We start from the raw sequence: 25,857 nt of genomic DNA, 5'->3' as shown, positions 1-25,857 counted from the left end.
TCGCTGCAAAGGGAACAATCCGAGCTTGAAAGGTAATTAATTCGTATTGTCTGTCTGGTGCTGACGTCACGTGCAGTTCGTCCGCAGCGGCCGCGCGGAGGGCGCCGGCGGTGGCGCGGTGGCGGGGGTCAACGTTCGCCGCTCGTCCTGCCAGGAAGCCGCTAATTCCCGCCACGCGTTGCTTTTCTTTACTCATGAATACGCGCAACACGTATTTTTTTTTCTTTTCAGCGGAACGTTAGTCAATGAGAAAGCATTTTAAGTACAACAGTGTAAAGCTTTCATAATGAAAACTACTAGAAGACTTTTACGCATTTACTTCTGTTTTAAACCATAAAACTATCAAAAAACAAAATCTACCTCACCTACTATTCTCACTTTTGAAACAACACGAGATAAACGATCTAGTTAAACGTCTAGTCAATAGTTGAAACGTTTATAATAATAAACATAGCACAGTTTATTTGCATCATAATATAAATACGCATGCATATACTCCTATTACTATGTGAACAATGAGTTGTCAACATACCGATAACGTTGTTGTTCTGATGATGGTGGTGCGCGGCAGCGGCTGCGGCTGCGGCGACGGCAGCAGCGAGCGCGGCTTGCTGCTGAGCCAGCTGTGATGCGAGTTGCGCCTGTAGCGCCGCGTGCATGGCACCGCGCTCCGGTATACCATCACGCTCATTTCGCGTTTCTTCACCGCCGTACGTGGGGGATTCCTCATCTAAGCAATGCGTATTCGTAAGATATTTATATGCGAAACAACATAAAGACGCAATAACAAAACGGGTACTAAAAATTATCTCTATATTACAACAAAATACACACACAACCCACTAATATTATATTAAACAAATGAATATTTTCATGATAATACTTAAACTGTAAAAATAAGTAAATAATTTAATATACACAAGCGATTATACTAAAAAGTGTTACCAACCAAGTGTTTTGTTGTTTGTAATAATTGGAATTAGTATTATTTTAAACAGTAACTCAGAAAAATATGAAGCACAGGCAATTAAGAAATAAAAGTTTACTACGAAAAGGTGAGATTGCGCTTCAAAATAATAATGAATTCTAATTAACGGTTTGAATTAATTTCGTACGAAATCACCGTACTTTTATTAACGGATAGTGAGATCTGTTCAATTGTTTGATAATAATTATTTTATCACTAAAACTTTGCGCAGATGATTTTACACAATCCTATTATTGTTTCACACATTCGTATTGTTATTTAAACGAAAATTATAAATTATATGTTTTAAGTTATTTAAATTAATTAGTATTTATTGATATTTCATCAATTACACATAAAATAAACTTTTTTTTTTAATAAGAACGGGGCTCAATTTGCTGTCTGTGCATGTCATCGTGGTTGCTAATTGTCTGGTCAACCTTTTTCTCATGCTACGGAAATGTCTACAATATCACTACATATTATATAGACATTTAATAATATACATAAAATGTGTTAGTTTAAACCAAGGTGTACAGCATATAAAGCATATTTTTCTGCCAATTAGTAACACATTATGATATGATTAGTCCTTAAAACCACCAAATGCTTCGCTTTCTGGTCGGTGTCAGAGTAAGTTTGATGTCCTAGTCAGCGTATTCAGTACTAACACATCAAAATCAAAATATTCTTAAAATGAAATAGACTCATATTACAGTGCTGATTTAAATGTAAAGCTACCAACGGTTCGGAAAGTAGATTCTACCGAGATGAACCGAGAAACACTAATTACCTTACACGTTTTATGTGAATATTATACAATTCAGGTAATGCTTGGTGCATATAGTATGTGAATATAAACGGATGATCGGAGTTTAAATTCCGAACAGGCTCCACTGAGATTTCATGAGTTTCATTTGCGTTTATAATTCATCTCGTGCTCCACCGTGAAGGAAAACATCGCAACAAAAGCTACTGGTATCGGATATAATTCTACTAGAATAAAATACATTGTTCAAGTTTAAGTTTACCAATACCGCAACGTGGAATAAACTCTAAACCATGTCATTAATGAAAGAGGAAGCATTTGCCCGTAACAGAACATTTACGGGCTTTCATTATTGTTGTAAAAACTTATGTCTATTTTGAAGCTCAATAATTACTATGATGTTTCAGTTCAGTCACACTGCTATATCGATTTAGTAGTTAGTATGTAATTTTTTAAATACCTTTACCGCCATTTGCAATGGGACGTAGTTTCTCAAAAAGGATCCAACCCACAAAATGTTATTTCTGAGTTATGCAAGTTTAAAGTTTCACCTGTATTTGCTTATAGTTGTGCTTGGTTGTATTTATTGCTTCCTGGAGAAATATTTGTATAAATGTACCATATTTCATGCAAATAAGTTAATCAAATCGAAAATATCGACCTTTACGACTACGGTGGTATACTTAACTAAATTTCGATCAGGTTGTGGGTTGGATCCTTTTTGAGAAATTACGTCCAAGGTAATATATAATTTAATAACTTAAACTATTTTTGTAATCTTAAGCCATATTAGAGAAAATATATCTTACTGTCTTCGGGTACTGGGGTCACCGGACTCTCCGGTAGAAGAATTCCTTTTTGAACTAACTCATCTCTATTCGCTCGGACGGATATCTTCCTTTCTAAGGCTGTAAAGAAATATATTATAAGCATTTTCATTTTAAACATGATTTAACTATCGTTAAAAAAATACAAGGAGTAATGTTTATATAACCGGAAACAATTAAATGAGTCTGCGGGAAAGTGTTTATAAATCAAATCCGGCTACTTGATAATTCTACCAGAATTATGAGAGGTGTCATTTTCTCCATTAAAGTTGTAGGATAAGTAGAATATTAATGGTGATAAATTGGAATTACTGGAATTGTTCAGAGAAAATATCTAAAATATCATATAATAAAATTCATCAAATTATATATGTATGTATTTTAGAATTTGAATAAAGGATAGTTCAATAGTAAACCTAACCAACCTAATAACGCACAAATGTTGAAATTTTCAACATGGCGCCTAAGATGGCCGGTTACGTAAAGAGTCTTATAAATTCCTTCTACTTGAATCTTACATTACAAAACATATATTTTCAGATTAAGATTTCAAAAAGTAAATCAAATTTTTTAAACGTTAATTTAACCGCAAATAAAATAGTTATTTTAAGCACTCGTTTCCAAAAATAACAATCGCGCCGTCGAAACAGGTTTTTAACATAACTTGACTCGTTTTATTGGATAATGTCACTATCAACATCATCAATTTAAAAAAGCATCTTATCATTCAGTAAACGAATCAACATAAAATATTACGTATCTTCATTGCCATTGGCTCATTTCTTTGCATTACAACAGAAAAGCATGATAAGTTTTTTCTAAAGCTTCGGTTATAAGTTGCAAGTGTCAGCTTCTCCAAAAGTAAGCTAAAAGCACACGGTTTCGTATGCCTAAAATGCGGAATTTACAAAGTTAAAAGAAGACATTGATTTTATCTAAATATCACGACGATAATTAGCTTGCTTCATTTTGATTTACCAAATCTTCGTGAAAAAATAATACCTGTTTAATAACCAATGCGCTAAAAAATAGAAAACTAAGTAGTACCTCAAACCTTTAAACAGTGCTATGTAGTGCTGTTTAGTGGTAGAATAAGTGATGAGTGGGTGGTACCTACCTTGGCGAGGATTCATTAAGCCCTATCGCCAGATAAGTAGGTAGAATAAGATTATTCATAAAAGAAGTAGGGTGTTTGATTCATACTTCACATAACGACTTGAATTCAACCTCAGCCTTATTTCAAATATATTCTAATGGAGAACTATTGCCTCACTAGTTTAGCAACAAACTTATACGGCTACAGATTTCGAGGTCCTGGGTATACTTCCCGTGTCAGTACATCAAGAGTTTACTGGGATTTCTCTGTCAAGTAATCCTTAGTATCAGCACTAAGTTGAATCAATATTATAACATGATATTTGTGACCATCCAAAAGAAATATTTTGCAATGTTAAAATAATCTTCATCTTGACCTAGAGAATAATTATAACGTTCAAATCATTAGTTAGAGGTCGCAAGATGCGATTTACTTCGATTACAAATAAATCCGAACAAATAAACTTTTTAAAATTCTTAAAATTCTGCACAAATGGCCGAATTGATACTTTCATTCTTTAAATTTAAAACTTAAACACGCGTTTTAAATTAAATAATAAACTACTTCTGTAATTATTATAAATTAGATTCGCTTTTAAGTGTGAACATATAATTATCCAACGGAGATAAGCGTACTTTATGAAATCGATGTCTGAAGCATTTCAAAAAATATTATGTATCATGGAACCATAAACACATCTTAACCGATGATTTCGGGTTCAAACCCAGGCAGGCACCACTGAAATTTCATGTGCTTAATTTGTGTTTATAATTCATCTCGTGCTCGGCGGTGAAGGAAAACATCGTGAGAAAACCTGCATGTGTCTAATTTCAACGAAATTCTGCCACATGTGTATTCCGCCAACCTGCATTGGAGCAGCGTGGTGGAATATGCTCCAAACCTTCTCCTCAAAGGGAAAGGAGGCCTTTATCCCAGCAGTGGGACATTTACGGGCTGCTAATGCTATGGAATTAAACCGATATAGTCTGGAGGAGTTAGGCTGTTCTTCTTTTGGTTTAGACAGCAATAACAATAGTCTATTCTTAAGACTTAAAAAAAATACTGGAGGTATGATTTTGTGCGCCCTCCATATGGTTGGATATATACCAAATATACTTGATGGTAGAGTTTTGTGCAAACCCGTCTTGGTAGGTACCATCCATTCATTCTAAATTCTACTGCCAAACAGCAATACTTCGTATTGTTGAAGGGTGGGTTCCACTTTGAAGGGTGATTGAGCCAAAATAACTACAAGAACAAGAGACAATAGTTCCCAAAGATGGCGGCGCATTGACAATGTAAATTTGATTAGTGTTGCTTCGGATTTGTACATTAGACCATTACCTTATAGAATAAAATATATTTAGATTCTGCCGGACAGAAGTCCTTTGTTTTACAATGTTCCAGTTTGGAACATTCATATATAAAGGCGGCGTTTACCAATTAATTTGAAGTCTGTCTTCTTATTTACAATAAAAATAATCACTAATACAATTAGATCTATTTTACAAATAGCTATTGTTAGTCGATTCGTTTTTTGGAATCTAAATCAGAAAGTAGAATTCGTTCGTAAGTATATTCGACTTTTGAAATTTGAATCATAAGTTGAACAATTTTAAAAGATAAAAAGCTATAGGCATTTATCATTGGTATGTAGTTATGTATATTTGTATGTTAAAAAAACATTGACCTTATACAACGGAAACAATTACTGGTACTTAGTGAAATAGAGGCAATTCTATTTAAAAACACGGTAATATTAAAATCGAGAAAATTTACCGTCAAATGTGGAACACACAGCGACCACAAATACATCTGTTAATAGGCAAGTACTATTAAGAGTTAAGTTTAAACTGTATCCATACATTAATTCGTAAACATTAAATTCGTGTACAATAACTTAAAATGCCATTATTTTTAAATTCCCTTTGTAAAGAATTAGTCTCTTTACAGTTTTATTAAGTAAAACTAGCAAGAATAACATTTATCAAACAAATTACCTGGCGCTTTTAAAAAATTTCTCTATGGAAGATAATTAATGATTTTAAGTAACTTACTTCTAGAAGCTGCTTCGAACTTTTCAGACTTCTTTTTCCGTTTCCACTTCCACGGCTTGAATAGTCTACCGAACGCTGAGAACTTGGACTTGGTTCGTTCCGCGGGCGGTGTGCGCGCGCCGGAACCCAGGCTATTGGTACGCACGGCCGAACCATTCTGTTTTTTTACTGCAACAAAACAAATTACTGTTAATGATACGAAGATTGGTATTATAATTTATTTTTGAGCATGAATGATCTTTGTATAATCGAAGGATGACACAATACTTTTAGGTCCATTTAATATAAATACATTTCTTCCTAGCAACTATGCGACGTATGTATTTCTTCCCGGTCGAATGATACTTTAAAAAGACAGCTTAATGCTGTACATTATCTTTTTCTCTTTATAATAACTAAATGTGTAAAAGAGTTCTTTGTATCTTGCTAACGTCACAACGTGATTATTTTGTTTAAATAATAAATTAAAACTTGTCATTAGTAATTATACGTAAAAGGTACGTACTATCAATAACTTTATACATGCCACGCATGTAATACGTGATAATAAACAATTTTAGTTTGTATTAAAACACAATGACGCGCCCCAGTTTCCCTTTTGTAAAAATAACAGTTATTTTTTTATTTTAGAGCAGAACAAATGTAGTCACAGCGATTCAACAAGCTAAATCATGCATGTGAATTTTTCCTCCCGACCAATTCGGCTACGGCGGCCATCGCTAACTGTGACTAGGCAACTTCGCAAGCGCAAAGCATATCTTCAAAGTGCAAAAGTCTGGCGTAAATATTGCAAACTCCTATGGTGAAATGACAAATCGGAAACAACCAGAGACCGAAGAACGTGAATGTTAACAAACCCAACTTCCAGTTATAGGTTGCTATTGAGAATTTAATGACCGAAAATCCTAATAAGTTTTTATAGCCCCGACCCCGAGTTTGAACCCATGACCTCGAAATTGACAATCTTATAAGCTAACTGCTCGACTAGAAAGACAAATTACCATACTTCAATCATTTACATTTTTTACACAAATCAGATTTTTTTTACGCTATTTTGAAAGGCTAGGCTTTGAGTAGGTAACTCACGTTGTAGAATGTTGTATAAATGGAGAATAGTTCTTTTTTTGTGCATGTTTTATTGTTTTGTTTTAACTTTTTCGTTTCATAAATTCAAATCATTTGTAAAAATATCATTGGTAAAGAAGGCATATTATTCGATACAAGATTATGTAGATAATAAAAAAGCGTGGAGTTAGTTAATGCTTGTTGACTTCCAGGCAGGAGACATAACATACATAATTATATTATAATTGTATTTAACTAACATGACTGTATTTCGAGATGTTGAAAAAGAGTAACTACTGAGTTTCTTGCCGATGCTTCTCGGTAGAATCTATATTCCGAACCGGTGGTAGCTTTACTTAAAATAGTTTGTTAAATGACGATTCAAAAGTGCTTGTAAAAAAGCCTACTTGAATAGAGTATTTTTTGATTTTGTTACATACACCTTAAGCTTTCTGACATACCACGTAGTACTGCTGCCGCACAATAGGTGGCGCGCTAGTTGTATCATAATAAACATTAGCTAGTATTGAATACAAAACTATGTTATTGATAAAACATTGATAATGGCAGCAGATTTTGATGAAGTAATTTGACATTTCTAAAACACGAACCTTTTTAACTCCACAAATTGACTAAGAAATAATGGTATTGTACGTAGTGTTCATAGATCAGCTGTCTATAATTGCGTACATGTAGATATTCGAAATGTATAGCGAAAAAATTAATAAACCGCAAGTTTCTTTTAAATTATTTTAACGTTGACAAGAGCATTCATAAAGTAACTTAATGGGCATTCTGACCATAGACGTGAGTATTTTGAGAATTATTAGTCAATAGAAGAGAATGTAGTAGGCAGTCAGGTTAGTTCTGCCTGTGTTCTGAGCTGTCGAAAAACTTTTAATTAATATAACGTTCATATTTTATACGAATTATTCTAACGTTATAGTTAAGGACATATACAATTAATTTATATCGCTATTGAATATGCCGCAACTTTTAAAACCTATCACGATTTCATAACAAGTTAGACCTTCGCAGCGACACTGAGATAAAATCTGACGAACGCACGCCAATACACGCTTACATGCCGCCCGACATGTTTCTACAGGCAAAGCCACTCTCACATACACATCGGCACAATCAATGGCCCCATTACGTTGTGAATCTATTGTTAAGAATGTCTGCGCCCATCACTACACAAGCGGGAACAATTTAAGTAAATATATACTTCATAATATTATGTTAATTAATTTGTTTTTATCTATTATGATGTCGTGTATGGCAAACGAGAAATTCTATTGTACACGAGTACCTGTGATAATTAATAGCCTATTTTTAGTATACCTTTTAAGGAAGAAGCTGGTTGGCCACGTTTGTATAAAAAAAAATATGAAAATAATTACCGTTAAAATGAAAAACATTTACTAGAATAATAGTCTTTTTTACGCTTTTATTTTTATTATAATATAAATAGAAAATGTGAATTAATAATAAAGAAGAATGAGATCAGACGATGCGGAAAATCGGAAAAGATTTCGTTGCTAACCTTATATTATTTAGAATAATACAAATAAAAAAATATATATTAATTTAAAACGAGTTTTAATGTTCTAATCACTCAAATGCTAACTTCTATGACTATGATTTAAAGGCATAGATTTGGCCTTCTCAAAACCAACAAAATATTATTATTTTGTCCATTAAATCTTTGCCACTTACTAGACAAGATTATATTATAATTTATGTTAAATTCGTGAATGTTAATTACTGACGAGCTTATAGGAATATACGACGAGCTAATCATATAAACGGATTTGTAAAAAATCAAAGTGTACGTCTATGAGTAGGCACTATGTATCATAGCATTGTTTCCCTCATTTTTTCATATTTATATATAGTTTACGAACATCCATATGAATGCAGAATATCGTGAGAGTGAGAAGTGTGACGTCATAAAAGAAACATGACTCATAGCTGAGTGTTTTCGTTTATATAAAAATATTATATTAATAATATAAATATATTCAATATGCAGAAAACATATTCAAATTAAAATGAATATATTTATTTATCGACATATTACAAACGTTTCTAGTACCCATATAATTTTATATAATGTAAAATAATGTTCTAGCATAACAGATTCTAAAGATGTACATACATTTTACTAGAATTAATTACGCATAAGTATGACAATGCTAATTATTTTTTTTTTACACGATAATGATTTTTAATAAGTTTTCTGAAAGAATAATGAGCATGAGCGTAGAGGTGGGGAAGGGAATAAGACGACCTAAGGAAACATGGAGGAAGCGTGGGAGGAGGGATACGAGAGAAAGAGATGGACGTGAACGATCAGATGACGAATAATAGAGCAGAATGGAAAGAAAAGACATGCTGCCCCGACCCCAAATAGAGTGGGACACGGGCAGTGAAAAGAAGAATGATCTTTAATAAAAGATTTTTAAAATTTGAAATTTAGAAAATCGTTATAATTATTCCTTGTTCCTTATATAGGATACATGAAAATCTTTCCTATTTTCTTCCCTTTCTTCTTCTTCTATTGGGTATTAAAATATTCGGATATTATAAAATTAATAATCGCTATGATAGCCCTGTGAACCTTGCATTGAAAAAATCATAAATTATTGTTTATTTATTGTTGCGTCAAAAATGCAGTACCGAGTTTATAGCTTCGAATTTTAAGCCATTTAATTATGATAATTGTTAGAAACTTGAAAAAAATCAAAAATGTAAATCTTGGTCAGCGCCAACGTATCTGCAATTTCAAACTTATTTTTTCACAAAACACTTTTCCGTACTCCTGTAAAATCGGATCATATGCAGCCACTGCAGGGCGACATTATGCAACGTATTGTTAAAGCCTATATAACAGTTCAACGTATCTTACATAATATGTTCCGTTATACCGGAGAATGTGTTTTTTTTTAACAACATCAACTAATGAATGGTCAAGGAAACAGGAAACACTACTCAAACACATTACTTTTACATGTACAACGGATATTGAAATACTTATTATTGATAAATTAATAAGTGCATTAACACTACATTTATTCCCTCGCGATTTCATAATCGCAAGGGAATAAATGTAGTGTTAATGCACTTATTCATATATTGTATTTTTAAGTCAACGTTTTGTGATGTTAAATTTGGAATAAACATGTTTATTTAAAAATATGCAACTCATTACGGATTACCATTTTGTTTTCCCGCTTAATAATCGTTTATTGTTTGGTAATTTTCTTGTTCCTTAGTGTAATGGCGTAAAGTTATAAAGCCGAAAGAACGGGATATCTAAGGCAGAATAAGAAGAATTACACCTTTAATAAATTAGTATAGACTAAAAACTCTAATAATATTTTTATGGAATATATTATTACAACGATATTAAAGTTGTCTACATTGACGAAAAGCAATAATTAAATGGACGGTCCAATCCATGGTTTGAATGCTTTGGATGATTTTTTTAAAGTATTGTATTTAAATAACTACCAACTAAACAGATAATTCATGAAGCAATGAAAAATATAAATAGCAATTTTCATGGTGAAAAGACATTAGACGTACAATCATATATGTAATTTAGTTATTTTAGGGGTTGGTCGTCAGGTGTTTTTCATAAAAATCAAAACCTGTGTTTCCATGGAGTTCAAACTTGCATCATACTAATCTTCATCAAACTCAATACAGTGGTTTGACCTTGAAATAGCAACAGACAGCCAGACAGTCAGATATTTCACTATTTACTTATATTTAAGCATCAACAAAATTTTGTACAAGTCTACACGCTATAGTAGACTTGAACTTGCCTAAAAATAAAATGAAGCTTTTGAACATTGATAAAACAATTATGTAAATGACATATTAACATTATCCGTACGAAGTTAGGACGGAAGGCCGGTGTAATATATAAGGGACAAAAAGTTTCAGGTAATAATATATTTTATAATTTACCCTTAAGTTATAACAATAGTAATATATTATTTTAAGAACAAATTCATAATAGCTATTGTCAAAATATGTACTAAAATAACAAGTTATATCTATTATAAACAAAGTGGTATTTAGATTTTCATTCGGTAATAAAATATATGTTTGTACGTCAATCAGAAGTATCATGTATTTTGAAACGATGAAGGAATTAATTCTACTTAACTATTGAGACAAAACAATTACTGGTTCTGATTAGGAAATTTTATGTAGGACGTAAAATATAAGATAAATTTATATCCTTCGTGATTTTTAATATTTATATCGCGCGTGTGCATGGATTGGTAGTGAGTGGCCAGCTTTGTTAGAAGTAGGGTTTGAATAGAACATTAACACCGGCTTCAGTTTAACGATTAATCCCGAGGATAAGATTTTCTTTTGATGCATTTAAAAAGCGCTACATACAATGAATTGTGAGTAATGAGAGAGAAGTGATTCATTGATTAGAACAAATACATGATTTTTTTTTTTTAATAAATTTACCTTGTTTCCGATAAATAAAGGATAAATTCAAAGAATATCCATTATACACTAAATACTTTGAATGATTGTATAGATAGATAGATAGATAGATAAAGTCTTTATTTGGATCACACCACATGAGTAAAAATAAGAAGATAAAAAAGAAATGACAAAAGTAACACAGAATTTAAGTTAATTTATAACGTAGAAAGAAAAAAATAAAAATAAACAAAAATTTTTTTTTTATATATATACAAGATATTATATTATTATGTATAGAAGGAAAAGCATCTTTTCACCGGCAAATACTTTTCTTTTTTAAATATTTCATGTTTTTTTTTTATAAATTATATTTAGTTTCGAAAAACATTTTAATATCTCAAAGATTATAAATACATAATCAAGTAAACGTCACTTGATTCATTGCGGTTCTGACTCAATGCAATAAACATGGTATGTTTTAGTAGCACGCAATGATATTTATGAAATTGTTACGATCATGTGCACCGAGATTTTCATATAAAGAGGATTTTAATCATTTTTCTGTCAATTATTTATTTGTGTGAAATATGTTGGCATTGGATAATGTTCACTCGAAATTTAACAAACATTACAGTACAGAGCGGTGATCATTTTCGGATAGGTTCAACATGTAATGTTATTGATACTTTGTGATCTATAAATGGAATGTGAAGTATAATAAGATCTGTGCCCAACTAAGTCAGATATGTACACTTCCATAAAATAAGCTCAATTGGAAGAAAAAAGACAGACTAATTATGTACGCGCAATTTACCAACACGAACTGTCCTCGCAACGTTGAGAGTAAGATACAAAAAAATAGCACACCTATAGTTGGTGGTAGGGCTTTGTGCAAGCCCGTCTGGGTAGGTACCACTCATCAGATATTCTACCGCTTAACAAAAGTACTCAGTATTGTCATGTTCCGGTTTGAAGGGTAAGTGAGCCAGTGTAACTACAGGCACACGGGATATTACATCTTAGTTCCCAAGGTTGGTGACGCATTGGCGATGTAACGTATGGTTAATATTTCTTACAGCGCCATTGTGTTAGGTACTTACGGTATCTGTATCTTAATATATTATATCTGAGGCTCAAATGATAAAACTTAAATGTTTACCAACGCTTCAACAAACAAGATAATTTATGTTTAACTATGAATAATTATATTCATAAAACCCAACCATTTTCTTTAAAATAAATGATTTAAAAAAATCGTTTCACAATATTTATATAGAATAATTTAGTACTTTTTATTCGGTTATTATTATTATTAATTTTTTACTTAGCTATCTAAATACAATGGTGTTTTGTTTTGAAATAATTAATTTTGTTTATTTGTATTAATATTAGTTATACTTCTATGTGAAATTTGAAACTTTCTGTGTCCACTAAAAACCTGCACTTTATGTTAACAGTAAGTGTAAGACATAATCAATAGCTATTGAATACCTTTCGACACGTGCAGTAATTTACACTTAAACACTATTTTAAAAGAACATTTTATTATCCAGCCATATTACAGCATACAGCAAAAGGAGGTGTAACATTTCAGCTTAATAGTTAATAAAAAAATAATATTAACAAAAATTTGACCAACGCCTAAATAAGCTTTAAAAACTTACTAAGGCTTATACTTGATGATAAAAAAGCGTAGAATTAGTATTTGGAACTGGTTTAATACATTTGAAAGATTTTAAAATCCATTTGAAGAAGAAACTTGTAACTGAAAAAGTAACTTATATTGAGTGAAATATGAATCAAATCGTGCAACTTTTGTTGCATGTAAATACAATCGGGGCTACAAAATATTGTAATTTGTTCAAAAAGGCCATCTGTTTAAAAACTTATTTCTGCCGCAGTATATCGTTAAATCGCGACGTAACCTATTGACCTTCGAAACTATTCAACGGAGGGATCTCCTTTGTTTTTTCCTTATCTTAAGTGTCAACCTGCAGACGACTATTTGGTTCACTATTTATGCTGATGTCAGCTGTATACGTGAATTAAAAAATGCTGAAGCTTTTTACAAAGTATTATATCGGTTTTATTTTAGAAAATACATTGTTATCTTGACAAATAGTGGTAAGTGATTTTTATGAAAACAACAAGAAATTTCCTACTTATAATTTTTTTTCAATAACTGACTGGTATAAACCGCTCTGCCTAAACTGGGGAAAATAGGAATTCCATATGGAAAAAGGTTACTAAGAAGGATTTTTTCATCTCCCGTATTAAAATTTATATAGAAATTTATCTTTTCTGCTGTTAAATATGAAAATAAGAATTTATGTTAATGACTTATGTTAATGAGTTAAAGAGGGTGAAACTTACGATGAAAGTTTGTTTGGGAATTCGTCGTTTTTGAATATTATATGAAAATCGGTATAAAGACTATTTATAAATAAAAAAACATCTAATAAAGCGTTTCGGAAGATAAGAATTTAGCCTTAATTTAATGTTTTAAATATGAAAATTAGTGTTAAGCCTTCTGCTTATGTGCTGATCTGCCTATCGTTAAAATTGGGCTGAAAATTTGTATGACAGTTCGACCTTTTTAAGTTAGAAACATAGAAATCGGTGTTTAGTCTTCTGTTTAGAAGTAAAAGATAAACGACAATGTTTTCCGATGGGATAACTCATCTAGTAGGTATACCGCTAGTAAATAACTTCAATTGATTTCTTTTTGTTGACATTATATACACTCTCTTCATTAACTTCACTGAAATAATACCGAATATTGATAGAAAAGAAGATTTTTTTATTTAAGCACTTATAAAAAATTGAGCTACATTCTTTTTTCGTGGTCTTTGGTTGATAAACGTGTTAATTTAAAATTACTTGAGATATATACTTTATTTAAATGAATCATTTAAAATGAACATAAAATATTAGACGCTTAATAATCCTGATGAAATCCCATATTTACGTTTATTTAACAAAACTTAACCTAACGAACAATAGTAAGACAGGCGCGGTTTAAAGGAAAATATATGCATGTATTGTTACATTCACAAAGTTTTCAACAGCAACGAACTAGGATAATCGCTAAATAAATGATGTTTATCAAGGTATGCATATAAATTTTACACGACGAGCAATTTATATTCAGCGACCGTAAGCAGTGTTACGAGAACGAAGTCAGCTCAAGCATACGTCTTGTAATCAGCGATTTTAAACGCAAGAACTGTTAGATATAAATTCACATATAATAATAGGAAACATTATTATAATGATGTAGGTACAACAAATACTAAATTCCATAAATACTCTCCTTATCATCTTGTTCTAATTATCAAGTAACTTAACGAGTTGATAATAGTAGCTGCTGAGATAAGAAAGAGGACCAAATAAACATGGCTGATGGATAGTAAGTCTGAATGAAAAACTTTTGCGTGTCAGTTAAAATGAAAAAAAAAAAAACAATTTAAATTTATGAAACAATATAACACAACATGCAATTCTTTAAAGTCGCTTTAATACCTATTACTAACAGTACAACACACCACACCAACGCAATCGTCGAACACAGGCATGAAACATAAAAGTTTATAGATGGTCTATAATAACCAACTCTAGACACACATTGTAACAATACAGATCAAAGCCTGCAGCATAATATAATTTGCTCAGTACATATAACTCTAAACGAGGAGCATTTTTTATTAATTTTACTGCACTTTGTCTTTGTAACTGATATGTAACTTTTTAACTAATTTTATGCGATTTTTAGTATACTTAAGTTTATGTCATTGATAGAAATTATGTATATGATTAGACCTTCAGCAACGTTATTCTGTAATTGTTAAATGGAACACGAAATGCTCGACTTGACTAAAATGATATATTGATACGTTATATATTTTAAATAATCCAATGATTGCATGTGAACTTTCTGGAATTTTTACTTCAGCATTCGTCTCTACATTATGTTTCGATTTTGTCCTTAACGAATAACTTCACTAGTTATGAATTACTGGGTAGATTCGCAGCGAGTCACCGATTCTTCATTATTCATATGTCTGTCCCGAGCACGTAGCAAATCGATTGAGATGTATGGCGACCCATATATACTCTAACTACAATCGATGCTGCTAATGAAATTTAATCAAGGCTTACACATAGCAAGGGATATAATATAGAGCAAACATATTAACAGCACAGTTCAAGTTTTTTTTTAATCAATATAATACTAAAGGATAGTGATAATATATTTTTATAATACTTCTCTTTATATTAAAAAAAAAAAACAGTTGTAAGATACGTAGAGGCTTGGAATTACTTCGTAATTCTTTAGCTCAAGTGTTTGTTATTTATCTTGATTTTATAGTCAACCCTAATCAGTCTATTAAATCTGTTTATAAATGTTTGTTTAATCAAAAAGTGTAATTGCGTAGGATAAGCATGGTAGTATGAATCACTTTCAAATTCTAATCTGAACTGTTACAAGTGGTCAATGTCCCAGTAATAATGGGCATATGACATCAGCATAACACATTCGTAATATAGTTTTTTGGCCTTACAATTATTGTGTTTGAATATATTCAAAAGACAGACTAGAATATTTTTTTCTGTCGCTGTTTTAAATTAAACAATGTAGTAAAGTATAATATAATTATCATTTTGCAGTTCTAATAAAAAATTTTTTTTTGATTAGCTATGGACTTTTAAGCCAACTTAACACTATTTTTTAATAATTAAAAAAATATATATCAGTAGATATAGTTTTTATCTTTGAAGGAAACGGTCAGGTAATGGCGCCATATTTATATTCTATATCGTTTATACGCTTTAAATAGATAATACCATAGCCATAAAAATACTTGAAATAACATCTATTACATAGAACGCTCTCTTGAATACAAAAAAGAAAAAAATAATATTGAATACTATATTTTAATTGAGTTAAGTTCAAACGATTACAAATATCCAAGCGAACTAACCGGCAACAGCAGCAACTTCTTTAGCCCCGACGTGAAGGAAGTCTGTGAGAGACAATGAGCTAGCAATCAGCTGCCTGCGCTCTTGAAAATCAAGTTGGTCGAGGCTATTGGTCCTGGTACCGCGCACCGCCTGAGCAGGCGCGCTCAAAGACATGTCAACTACACACGGCCATGTCGCATGCACGACATCTTCAGTATTGACAACAAAAACAACACTTCACTGATATTCACTACCAAATAAAGACACGATAATCGACACGAACAACACTAATATTTACAATATATTCATGGTACCTGCGTCGCTAGGGACGCACACCGACGGACTGGCGCGCGGGTCGAGACGGGCGGCGAGAAAGGGTGGGGGCCCGCCTGCTGTCGCCCCTGCATGTTGCACTCGACGCGCTTCGTTCGCTGATCCGTGGCATAACTGCCATGGCGATGGCGTACTTTAGCGAAACTACGTCATGACGTCACAGTAACAGAGATCAGTAATTACCAATGTACCTACTTAATCGTGCCGTAGTACCGCCCGTTGTAAGCCGTTCTAAGGCATTTAACTTTTCATTTCATGCCTTCGCACTGGCTTATTACCGAGTTTTATATATGAATATACAGATGTCGTATTCAAATTCATCTACATAATAATGTAACTCTAAACTACCTATCTCTGGTAACATTATCAAGAACTATTCAAATAATAATTCTATCTTTTAATTTTAACAAGAACCGGATATCTCTTAGGAGTATTATTAGATATACTTAATAATGTATCTCCAGCACAACAATATAATAATATTAACAACAAGTTAAAGACAAACTAACAATGGATTAAAATGCGACGTAGTTGCTAGCGGTTGATTGTCCATTGATATTCAGAACACAATGCTAAGCCCATGCAGTGTTTGCAGGTAGCGAGAAGTGAACGAGCATGTGAAGTACGGGGATCGTGCATCGACACCAGCGGCGATGTACCGGGTTTACTTTAACGAAAAAACCCCGCGGTCTACCCCACCTACGCACCCACGTTTGTAGAGGTGCAGGTGCAATTCGTAGTGCTTATATTCATTTATCATTAAAATTTACCTTAGAAACAAACTATTTACATACTATGGCGATGGATATATTAAAAATATTTAAATCGGTAATTATAAATTGCTTTCAATTAGTTTTTAAGGGGGAAAAACCGAAGGAAATGAAATATATTACATTGTATAAACATTATTATTTTTTCGTGTTGTCCTACATTGTGTCAATTATTGGTTGAATAAAAACAATTAAGTTTTTGAAGTTATCATAAATATAGTCTGACAATCTAACACAAGGTATGTTTATGTGTCTTGTCTGAGCTATCTACTCAGAAAGCGTGTATATCTCAAAATTGTATATAGAAAAGAGCCTAGCTTAGCTTGAACACTTAACAGTTATAAAAAGTCATAGTAACAAAGTTTAGGAAGGAGAACGTATCGTTACTATTATAGTCATTATTATAATTTATTATTTGTTATTAGCTACGTGGACCCATAAATTTATAATACGAGAATTTAACTTCAGCAGCCAAATAAGCCAGGACTGATAATAATCGGATATTTGTAGGAGTGACTAAAAAATGGGGTAGACAGTTTACACTTTAACAATTCACAAGTTACTCTTAAAAAAGCCATGTAAAATCACTGTTATATTTATACTTTAATTGAAAATTGGAATCAGAAACATTGAAGCACAGTGCCTCATCGTATATTCTATCGACGACCATCGTAGTCCGATACCAGCAAAAAATGTTGAAAAAGTTAGCCATCCGAAAAGGGACCAAAAACAATTAACTGAGGTCGATATCTCATATGGCGGCATTCAGAGAATCCTCAACGAACTTCGCTTAACTAAGGGGAGAGTGGGAGTAACGGTGGACTATATTACGCAGATTACATAAGAAGATTTTGTGATCCCCTCAAGGCCATGATGCCAAAATGCTAGAAAAAAAAGAACTGGTGTATTATTGTATCCGACAAACGCAGACAAACGACACAGCTACGATGGCCCTACTTTGCTATATCACCATGAAAGTTTTCCAAAGTAATTCCTGTTCCAGTCTGGCAGCATAATGTAGGCGCATAGTTGTTTTCCCGCAAAAGTGACTATAAATTCAACGAATCTTATCTTGCAATCATAAATTGATCAGATTAAATATTAAAAATAATAAAAATGTGGTACCGAGTCTGTCACAAAAAAACCCGATGATTAACGATCATACATATATACTAAATTATCTGTCTCCGTCTTATATAGAAGATGAAAAAAGGTTTGATATAGTAAGGTGTTTCTTATAATTATTCTTGAAAATAGGATAAATCTTTGTTATTCACATAAACAGGCATTTATTGTAATTCCTTATGTGACTGAGAAGATCTTACAGCATTATTTAATAAAACTTTTTTGCAAATTAAACACATTGTTAATTAATGGTTTGTAGGAGAATATGTAAATAAATATTTCATATTTTGGTCACTATACTGCCGAGATTTCTATTTATAAGTAGATTCGGATATTTTCTAATACTAATGAAATTTATAGCAGATTTATCAATAAGTTCAAAAATTATAGTTGACGGCGAAGCAAGTATCAATGATAAAACAATCCTGAAACTTATATAAGTTTGATTTTGTGTACGCTCTCACTTACATATTTGCAATGCACTTAGTCCGTAAACCAATCATTAAAACGAGTAACTACTGACTTTCTTGCCAACAGTAAAATCTGTATTCCTGATCAGTGATAAAATTTCAAAAGATCTTGTAAGAGCCCACATGAATTAAGTAGATATAATTTGATTTTGGATTTACAGCACCTTGTATTAACGTTAATATTCTTGTCAAAAATTTACCGTCAATCTTTCTACTCTAAAGTAAAACAAAGTAGAATCTTTATATCTAAATCCTCTGGATCCGCTACCGCACCCGTAAAGGCTTTAGCTTCCATGAGGAAGCCGGGTGGGCGGGCGTTATCACCCCCGCTGGATATCACTATTTTAAATGTATTGACTTATTAGGAGACAATGTTCATTATGACAAATTATAAATGTATAACTAATAACACTTATTTATGTTTATATTTAACGAAAATGTAAATAAAACCAATCCGTCCTTTCGTTCTCTTTTCTATCTAACTAAGCCCTGAAACTATTTAAAATAAAAATGTAAAAAAAAAAACAATGAAGAAAATGCTTCTTATTATGCGTCACGTTTTACAGAATTATTATTATTTATTTATTTACAGAAAAGTGGTTACTATTCCATCTTTAATAAGTACACGTTTATATGCGATACTTCCTGTACAAAATTAAGAGAGTTACAAAGCTTTTACACAAAGTTTTTGTTATCTGTTAAATTAAACTGAGTAAGTTCAACAGGGAATTTGTATGCGAAATATTAACTTACTAAATTGCCTAAAGATATATAAAACATTTATATGTACAAATCTTACATATATTTGCATCAAATGCGGATATAATAAGCAAACTAAACAAACACTTGAAAGTTGTTTTACACATTATGAAAAGTATAACCGTCGAGCATACAAAAAAGAACAAGGAAATCGGGCTGGGCCCGAGCGGCGATACAATAGATATTGCATTTTCTATTTGTATAATGTATAAAATAAAATCCTATTTCTGCAACATGGCAGCAGACAATGACATGACTATCAGTGCTGAAACATGGACGCTTATACAGGAGGCCTGTACAGAGAGCCATGGATCGTTTCATGCCATGTTCGGCATTGACGCTATGTTGAAAAACGATTTCAAACGTCGAAACACTTAAGAAATAGAACAAAGTGAAAGACTTCAGGAGCAGCAGAAAAAGAAAAGCAAACAGTCACGGAACTTGGTTACGGCTAAGCCGTAAGTAGCAAGGGGAGACCTATACTCATTGCTAGGTATGGGTTTCTTGTGTATGCCTGAGGAAACTTTGAATGATGATGATGATGACAACGAATCACTATATACCTAACATAATTAACCATCTTATCAATACAATCATCGTAATCGTCTACTTTTCGTTTTCCCATTTATTCCTGAGGGAGAGTCTGCATGAAAGAAGTATTTAACAAAGTTTTACGACATGGCGCCTGCTTGGCTCCAAACCTCCATGGGGATGCATTAAGTTAATTATCCGCCACCATACAGGTGATTAAAGCGCTTCCGTGTTCGATTGATGGATTCTCTCACGCCAACCACGGATCGAGATGCAGTACCTCTATTCTACTCAGACGGGACCAAATTAGCTCGGTTAGTTGGTTAATTTAAGTAGCCTTGCAATAAATGAACGTGATGCCACTTAAATTACGTTCCCATATTTTGAATTTCGCTAATAATATTTGAAATAGCTTGAAAAAAGATTTGATGTCACGGCAAAGTATTTACACCAAATAAAAGTTCACCAGAAAAAGTCAAGTTATAGAAAAGTAATTGTAGTTAGATAACAATATATAAAGTGTGCGATGCACGATGTACCTTTTCATACTAGTATATATAAATGTTATATTTTCGTCTTATAGATAAAATATTATATATATGTTAAATTATTAATTTAACATAATTTCTATTACAGTAAATTAATCAGTCACAACCGACCTTGTCAATTACAATCTGTTTCCGTACAAATCATGTTATCATATAATATATTATGTATAGTCTATTTAAATTTATAATTACTAATGAAACAAATAATTCAGATAAACTTACATCTGTTTACATTCTTATCCAAAACTCCACTTTCACTTCGCGTATCGTCGTCTATTGGTCTGTGTCTAGTTGTAGACTCTTTTGTTTTGAGAGCTGAGTCGTCCATTTTGCACCACCATGAACACATAACCAAACATTTTAAATATCGGGATTCATTTATAAAGTTAACATGTCCAAATAAATCGAAATGTGAATTACAACTAAGACATTGAATAGAAACGATATAGATAAGATAACGCTTGATAATACGAGTATATCATACTCCTCTTTATGGCGTAATTCAAAACATTATTAACAACTGAATCAACAATATATTTACAAACCATTAACTAATCTTGTAATATAAAGAAAACATACTAAATATATATATATATATATATCAAGTTCTTGAGCTATAATATGAGAATCTACGAAAAAAAAATAGCAACCTAAAATAAGCTGTACATTATATACATTATAGATGGCAGTTATTTTGAAATCGGAATTTTGTTTACCGCACTTATTACAAGAAAGATAATTCATATCTAAAATATTTTCTTGTAACAAGTAAATTCATCTCAACGTCTTATTTTTATCTATTGAAGAACATTGGATGAATTGTGAAATGCATAAACTACATATTATGCTTTTAACATAATTAACAAGACGTGAGTGTTGTAGTTTGTTAAAATCGACGCACTTTCAATTTCTACCTTCCTAACTTATTTTTCTTTAGCATATTCATTTAAAATATTAGCAGATTCGACGATTGTAACGTAAGGCTAAGCTTTTTTTGAAATGACATACTTATTCAAAGAATTACTTATCATCATTTACACAGTTATTCTGCTAGCATCGAAACTTGGTAAAGAGAATCTTAATTTACTTCGATTATAATAATTTATACGTCTACGAGGTTCACGTTAATTGCAAACACATAATACAAATAAAAACCTGTGTAATATACAAGTGTGATTACTAGAAGCGGCAAATGTTATTCAAATTTTATATATACAGTACTTATCTGGTCATTGTCCATATTATGGCCGATTCTATCGTGTGCTCAGTTTGATTAAGCGTGTAACCTTTATTTATTAATAGAGACACTCTGTCCTAGAAAATAAGTCGAGCGTATTTTCAAGCTCAAACCTATTTAAGCATATAATATATGCGACGAAGCTTGAACTGTTAAATATAAGTAAAAAGTTTACCCATCCGATGGACCATTAACGCATTACTTTATATTAAAAAATATACATGGACACATTACGTGTACCTACAAACTTCGAAAGACGGAAACTAAAATATCGATTTATAAATCTCTCTTTGGTTGCGAGCTTTATCTTAACTCTCTAGCTAGACATTAACTCTCTGTAATTGTACATTTACTGATAGAAATTACTCAAGGATAAAGACATTCGTAGAGCGTACAAATGTATTGTATAAATACAAAGAAAATAGCCTTAATCGTTATGAAATATATAATTTTGTTCTAAAACTTACGTTTTGTTTAGTTATATTTAGAAAGGAATGTCCCCTCACCTCTTGCATAAATAGGAAAATCGCCATCAGATCGGCTATGAGTAAGCATGGGTCCGTAGCACCGCCACGGCGGCCTGTCGCGCGCCACCCGCGGCCCCTCCACGGTTCAATTCACCTCCAAGTCATCAGTACATAATCGTGGCACGAAGCCCTACATTTAAACGGCACTCTTTGTGTGGCATTTATCTCGTAAAACACACAATAATTTTCAGATGATGGCGCCACGGAGGCGAGGGTACGAATGGAGGCTGCGCGGCGCATCTTACGCGCGCAACCCTCACCCTATCCCGGTCCCCGCCACATCAAACAACCTGTCATTCCCATACTTTACATACTATTGGAATATAAATAATGTATATAATATAATTTAAACACATCTAAAATTTAACCTACATTGTACATTATTTACGGGATAAATATTACTTTTAAGTATTTCTCGTTTATAATCGACTTTATTAGGAGTAAAAAGTGAGGCAATAAATTAGATATTACAATATCTATTTAACCTAAAGCCTAAGAGTGGTGTAAAAATATCTAATATTTAATAATTATAAGGACGCCAATTTCCAGGTTCTGAGGTACCTACTTTTATCGACAGTTTATCTGTTCGTTAGCGCTATCTGTTCGATAATTTTTGAAAGTGCGTTCCTGAGGAATGCAATGTGAGATAAGTCTCTCTTTATTTAGTTTAATCGTAAATGACCAATGTTTGTCTTTTATCAGTTCAACAACATAATATGACGTTTTATTTTGTGACAATATATTAACTTATAAGTTCAAAGGAGGAAATGTAAAGTTTGAAAAAAAAACCCAATTGAATTGTTTCAATTAGGTATTTAATTGAGATTTCAATTGAGATTTTAGCTTTGATATGCAGTGATAAAAAGAAAAGAAAAAAATTCACTGAGCCGTCAAAATATGTATAGTACTTGACTTTTCGATTATTTTCTAAAATTCGACAATCTTTGCTACTATAACATTCCACGTAAATTATATTTTTAGATTTACCCAATTACCCATTCCACCCTTCCCTTTCCATTCATTTCCTTATCAATAACAACTACCTCCACAAATTCTTCTCTATATAAAGTGATACGATATATATTTATGTGTATACCAAAAGTTACTCCCTACATATAGCTCCAAGTTAAATAATGAAAGTTGTGTCGTTGCTGCCTACTGGATCCATAATTGTTCAAATGATTATTTTGAAATGCCTTCTTGGATGATCTATAATCGTCTGTTTTTTCTGAGAAATCTTAAGCTTTACTTGAAGTCAATAAATGCAGGGAATCCCATAAAAATCGGAAGGTAAGTCTTTTTACATATTGTTTAAGATTACTTCAAGCTAAACCTCAAAACTCTACCATTCTACATATCAGTCACATACATAGCATATGGTTGTTCAGTCGACTGTCGAGAGTTCCGTAACAATGAATTGATCACTATACGAAAACAACGGCTTCATCCGATGCCTATCCCATTTTCGTAATTATTCGTATGATTTATCGCTTCTTTCACCAAAAAGTATATTTGTATTAAATACGACATCATATTACAGACACATGCGTGGACTTAATATTTGTTGTTGAGGTAGGATATATATAAAAGTAGTTGTACATTACTGTCTTTCTTATAGAGTATTAAAATGGTTTAAATGAGTAACTACTGATTTTCATGCCGGTTCTTCTCGGTAAAATCTAGTTTCCGAACCGGTTATACGTTTACATTTAATTATACACTATAACATGACGATTCCAAAGTCACTTCTATTATATTCGTAAACGAGTTTTGACCTAAAATGTTTTTGCGGCCAAATTGAAAATATTGAACCTTTGCGGTTGAAAATATTTAAAAAATAATCGATTTAATCAACAATAAACGTCCTTTTAAAAAGGGCGTAGAGAAAGCCTAAATTTATGTTTGGCATATTGGTACATATTATAAAAAAACAAAAATCAGTTAAATGCAGCATTAAAATATGTAGCAACATATAAATTAGCATTGTTTGACACCACTCATTTAGCGTGAACTGTTTTTTATTTGTCAACAACGCATGCAGTGGCGAATGTACGACTCGCACGAAGTTTATATCAACTAAAATTTAATAAAAATTAAGTACACACATAAATATAATATTCATCAAGAATGAAATTGGTTATTGCAGAACAAATCAATGATAAAATCACTTACTTATATCACCATTTGCAGCTGCAGAGTCAAAAGGTACAGATAGATGTCGCCCTCCTTTGCCAATGGAATGTTGTGCACCCAGGTTTAATTTATCTCCACTGTCACCTACAGGAAATTTCAATTTGAAGTAATATTTATTTACTATCTATTATCTATCCTGGTACATTTCAAATATAAATTAGATACATATATCAACCTTTTTCTTCATTATTACACATTTCTGTATGGTCTTTCATTAATAAGGGCATAGCGGGCTATATATTAAATATAATTGTTAAGTATTAACAGTTAATTTATAAGAATATAAAAATAAATTTTATTTTGAAAATTTTAAGGTCCTTAAAATACAACCCTATATGTAACCATACAAATAAAAGAGGTTCTAAAGTAAAAAAATTATAAACAGGCCTTCTATCAATTACTTAAGACATTACAAAGAATTCATAGCAGATCTTCTTAAAATACACAACATATATGAGTTGGACATAAAACAACTTGGTCTAATTAATTATTGTGATTATGTTGGAACATAATTATAGTCTAAATAATTTCTGATCCAGTGAATCTGAACTCTACCTTACCCCACCACAGGCTAAAAATTTATGAAAACATTGGTAGCATGACATAATGTTCTTCAATCAAAATAGTTCATATAAAGCTTACAAAAAAATGCAGAAGGTAAATTTTACAGACGAACTCATCATTTATATATTATATAAATTAAACACTTTGTTTAAATGTAATATATTTTATTTTATATAATATACATATACATATAAATATATTATTATATTATAACATCCCATAGGGGATTATCAATATATGACACAAAATCGGAGAAATCCATTAAATCATGTAATGTTCCGGTCAAACGGCATGACCTTCTCCTTTCTTCTTTTTGAGCAATATATGCATCCTTATATAATTTTTTCCAATCATTTGTGTCACTTACTACTTCAGTAAAATCTCTTAGGAATAGTTTATGCCAGAGCCTTGAATTTTCCAACAATAAAGCTAATCTTTTACAAGTTATAGCAACATTCATTACATCATTAATTGGCAAGGTCAAAAGTATATTAAGCAGTATCTCTTCAGGAAGGCCAAAAAGACTTGCACTAGAGTAGCCACAATAGCAAAGTATTGAACTCTTAACTGGACTTACAATTTTATTTTTGAAAATGTAT

The 25,857-nt window shown here is 31.8% G+C and overlaps 1 protein-coding gene across 8 annotated transcripts in view; it reads right to left on the bottom strand.

Moving 5' to 3' along the window:
• Positions 1-25,857, bottom strand: part of LOC125064957 (phosphatase and actin regulator 4) — a 53,280-nt gene that overhangs the window by 24,358 nt on the left and 3,065 nt on the right. For 5 of the 8 annotated variants that reach the window (XM_047672293.1, XM_047672295.1, XM_047672294.1 and 2 more), the window contains exons 2-5: positions 24,674-24,778; positions 5,717-5,884; positions 2,546-2,644; positions 533-730 (exon numbers count right to left, since the gene is read on the bottom strand). In XM_047672293.1, the coding sequence (XP_047528249.1) occupies positions 533-730; positions 2,546-2,644; positions 5,717-5,884; positions 24,674-24,778 (570 nt within the window). Of the gene's footprint in view, positions 1-532; positions 731-2,545; positions 2,645-5,716; positions 5,885-16,221; positions 16,597-20,959; positions 21,136-24,673; positions 24,779-25,857 lie in introns of those variants that run through there. The other 3 variants (XM_047672297.1, XM_047672296.1, XM_047672300.1) reach the window with 3 other exon arrangements.

The sequence above is a fragment of the Vanessa atalanta genome, chromosome 6 (assembly GCF_905147765.1).
Source record: "Vanessa atalanta chromosome 6, ilVanAtal1.2, whole genome shotgun sequence".
NCBI classification, from domain to species: domain Eukaryota; kingdom Metazoa; phylum Arthropoda; class Insecta; order Lepidoptera; family Nymphalidae; genus Vanessa; species Vanessa atalanta.
This window is presented reverse-complemented; position numbering and strand designations above follow the sequence as displayed.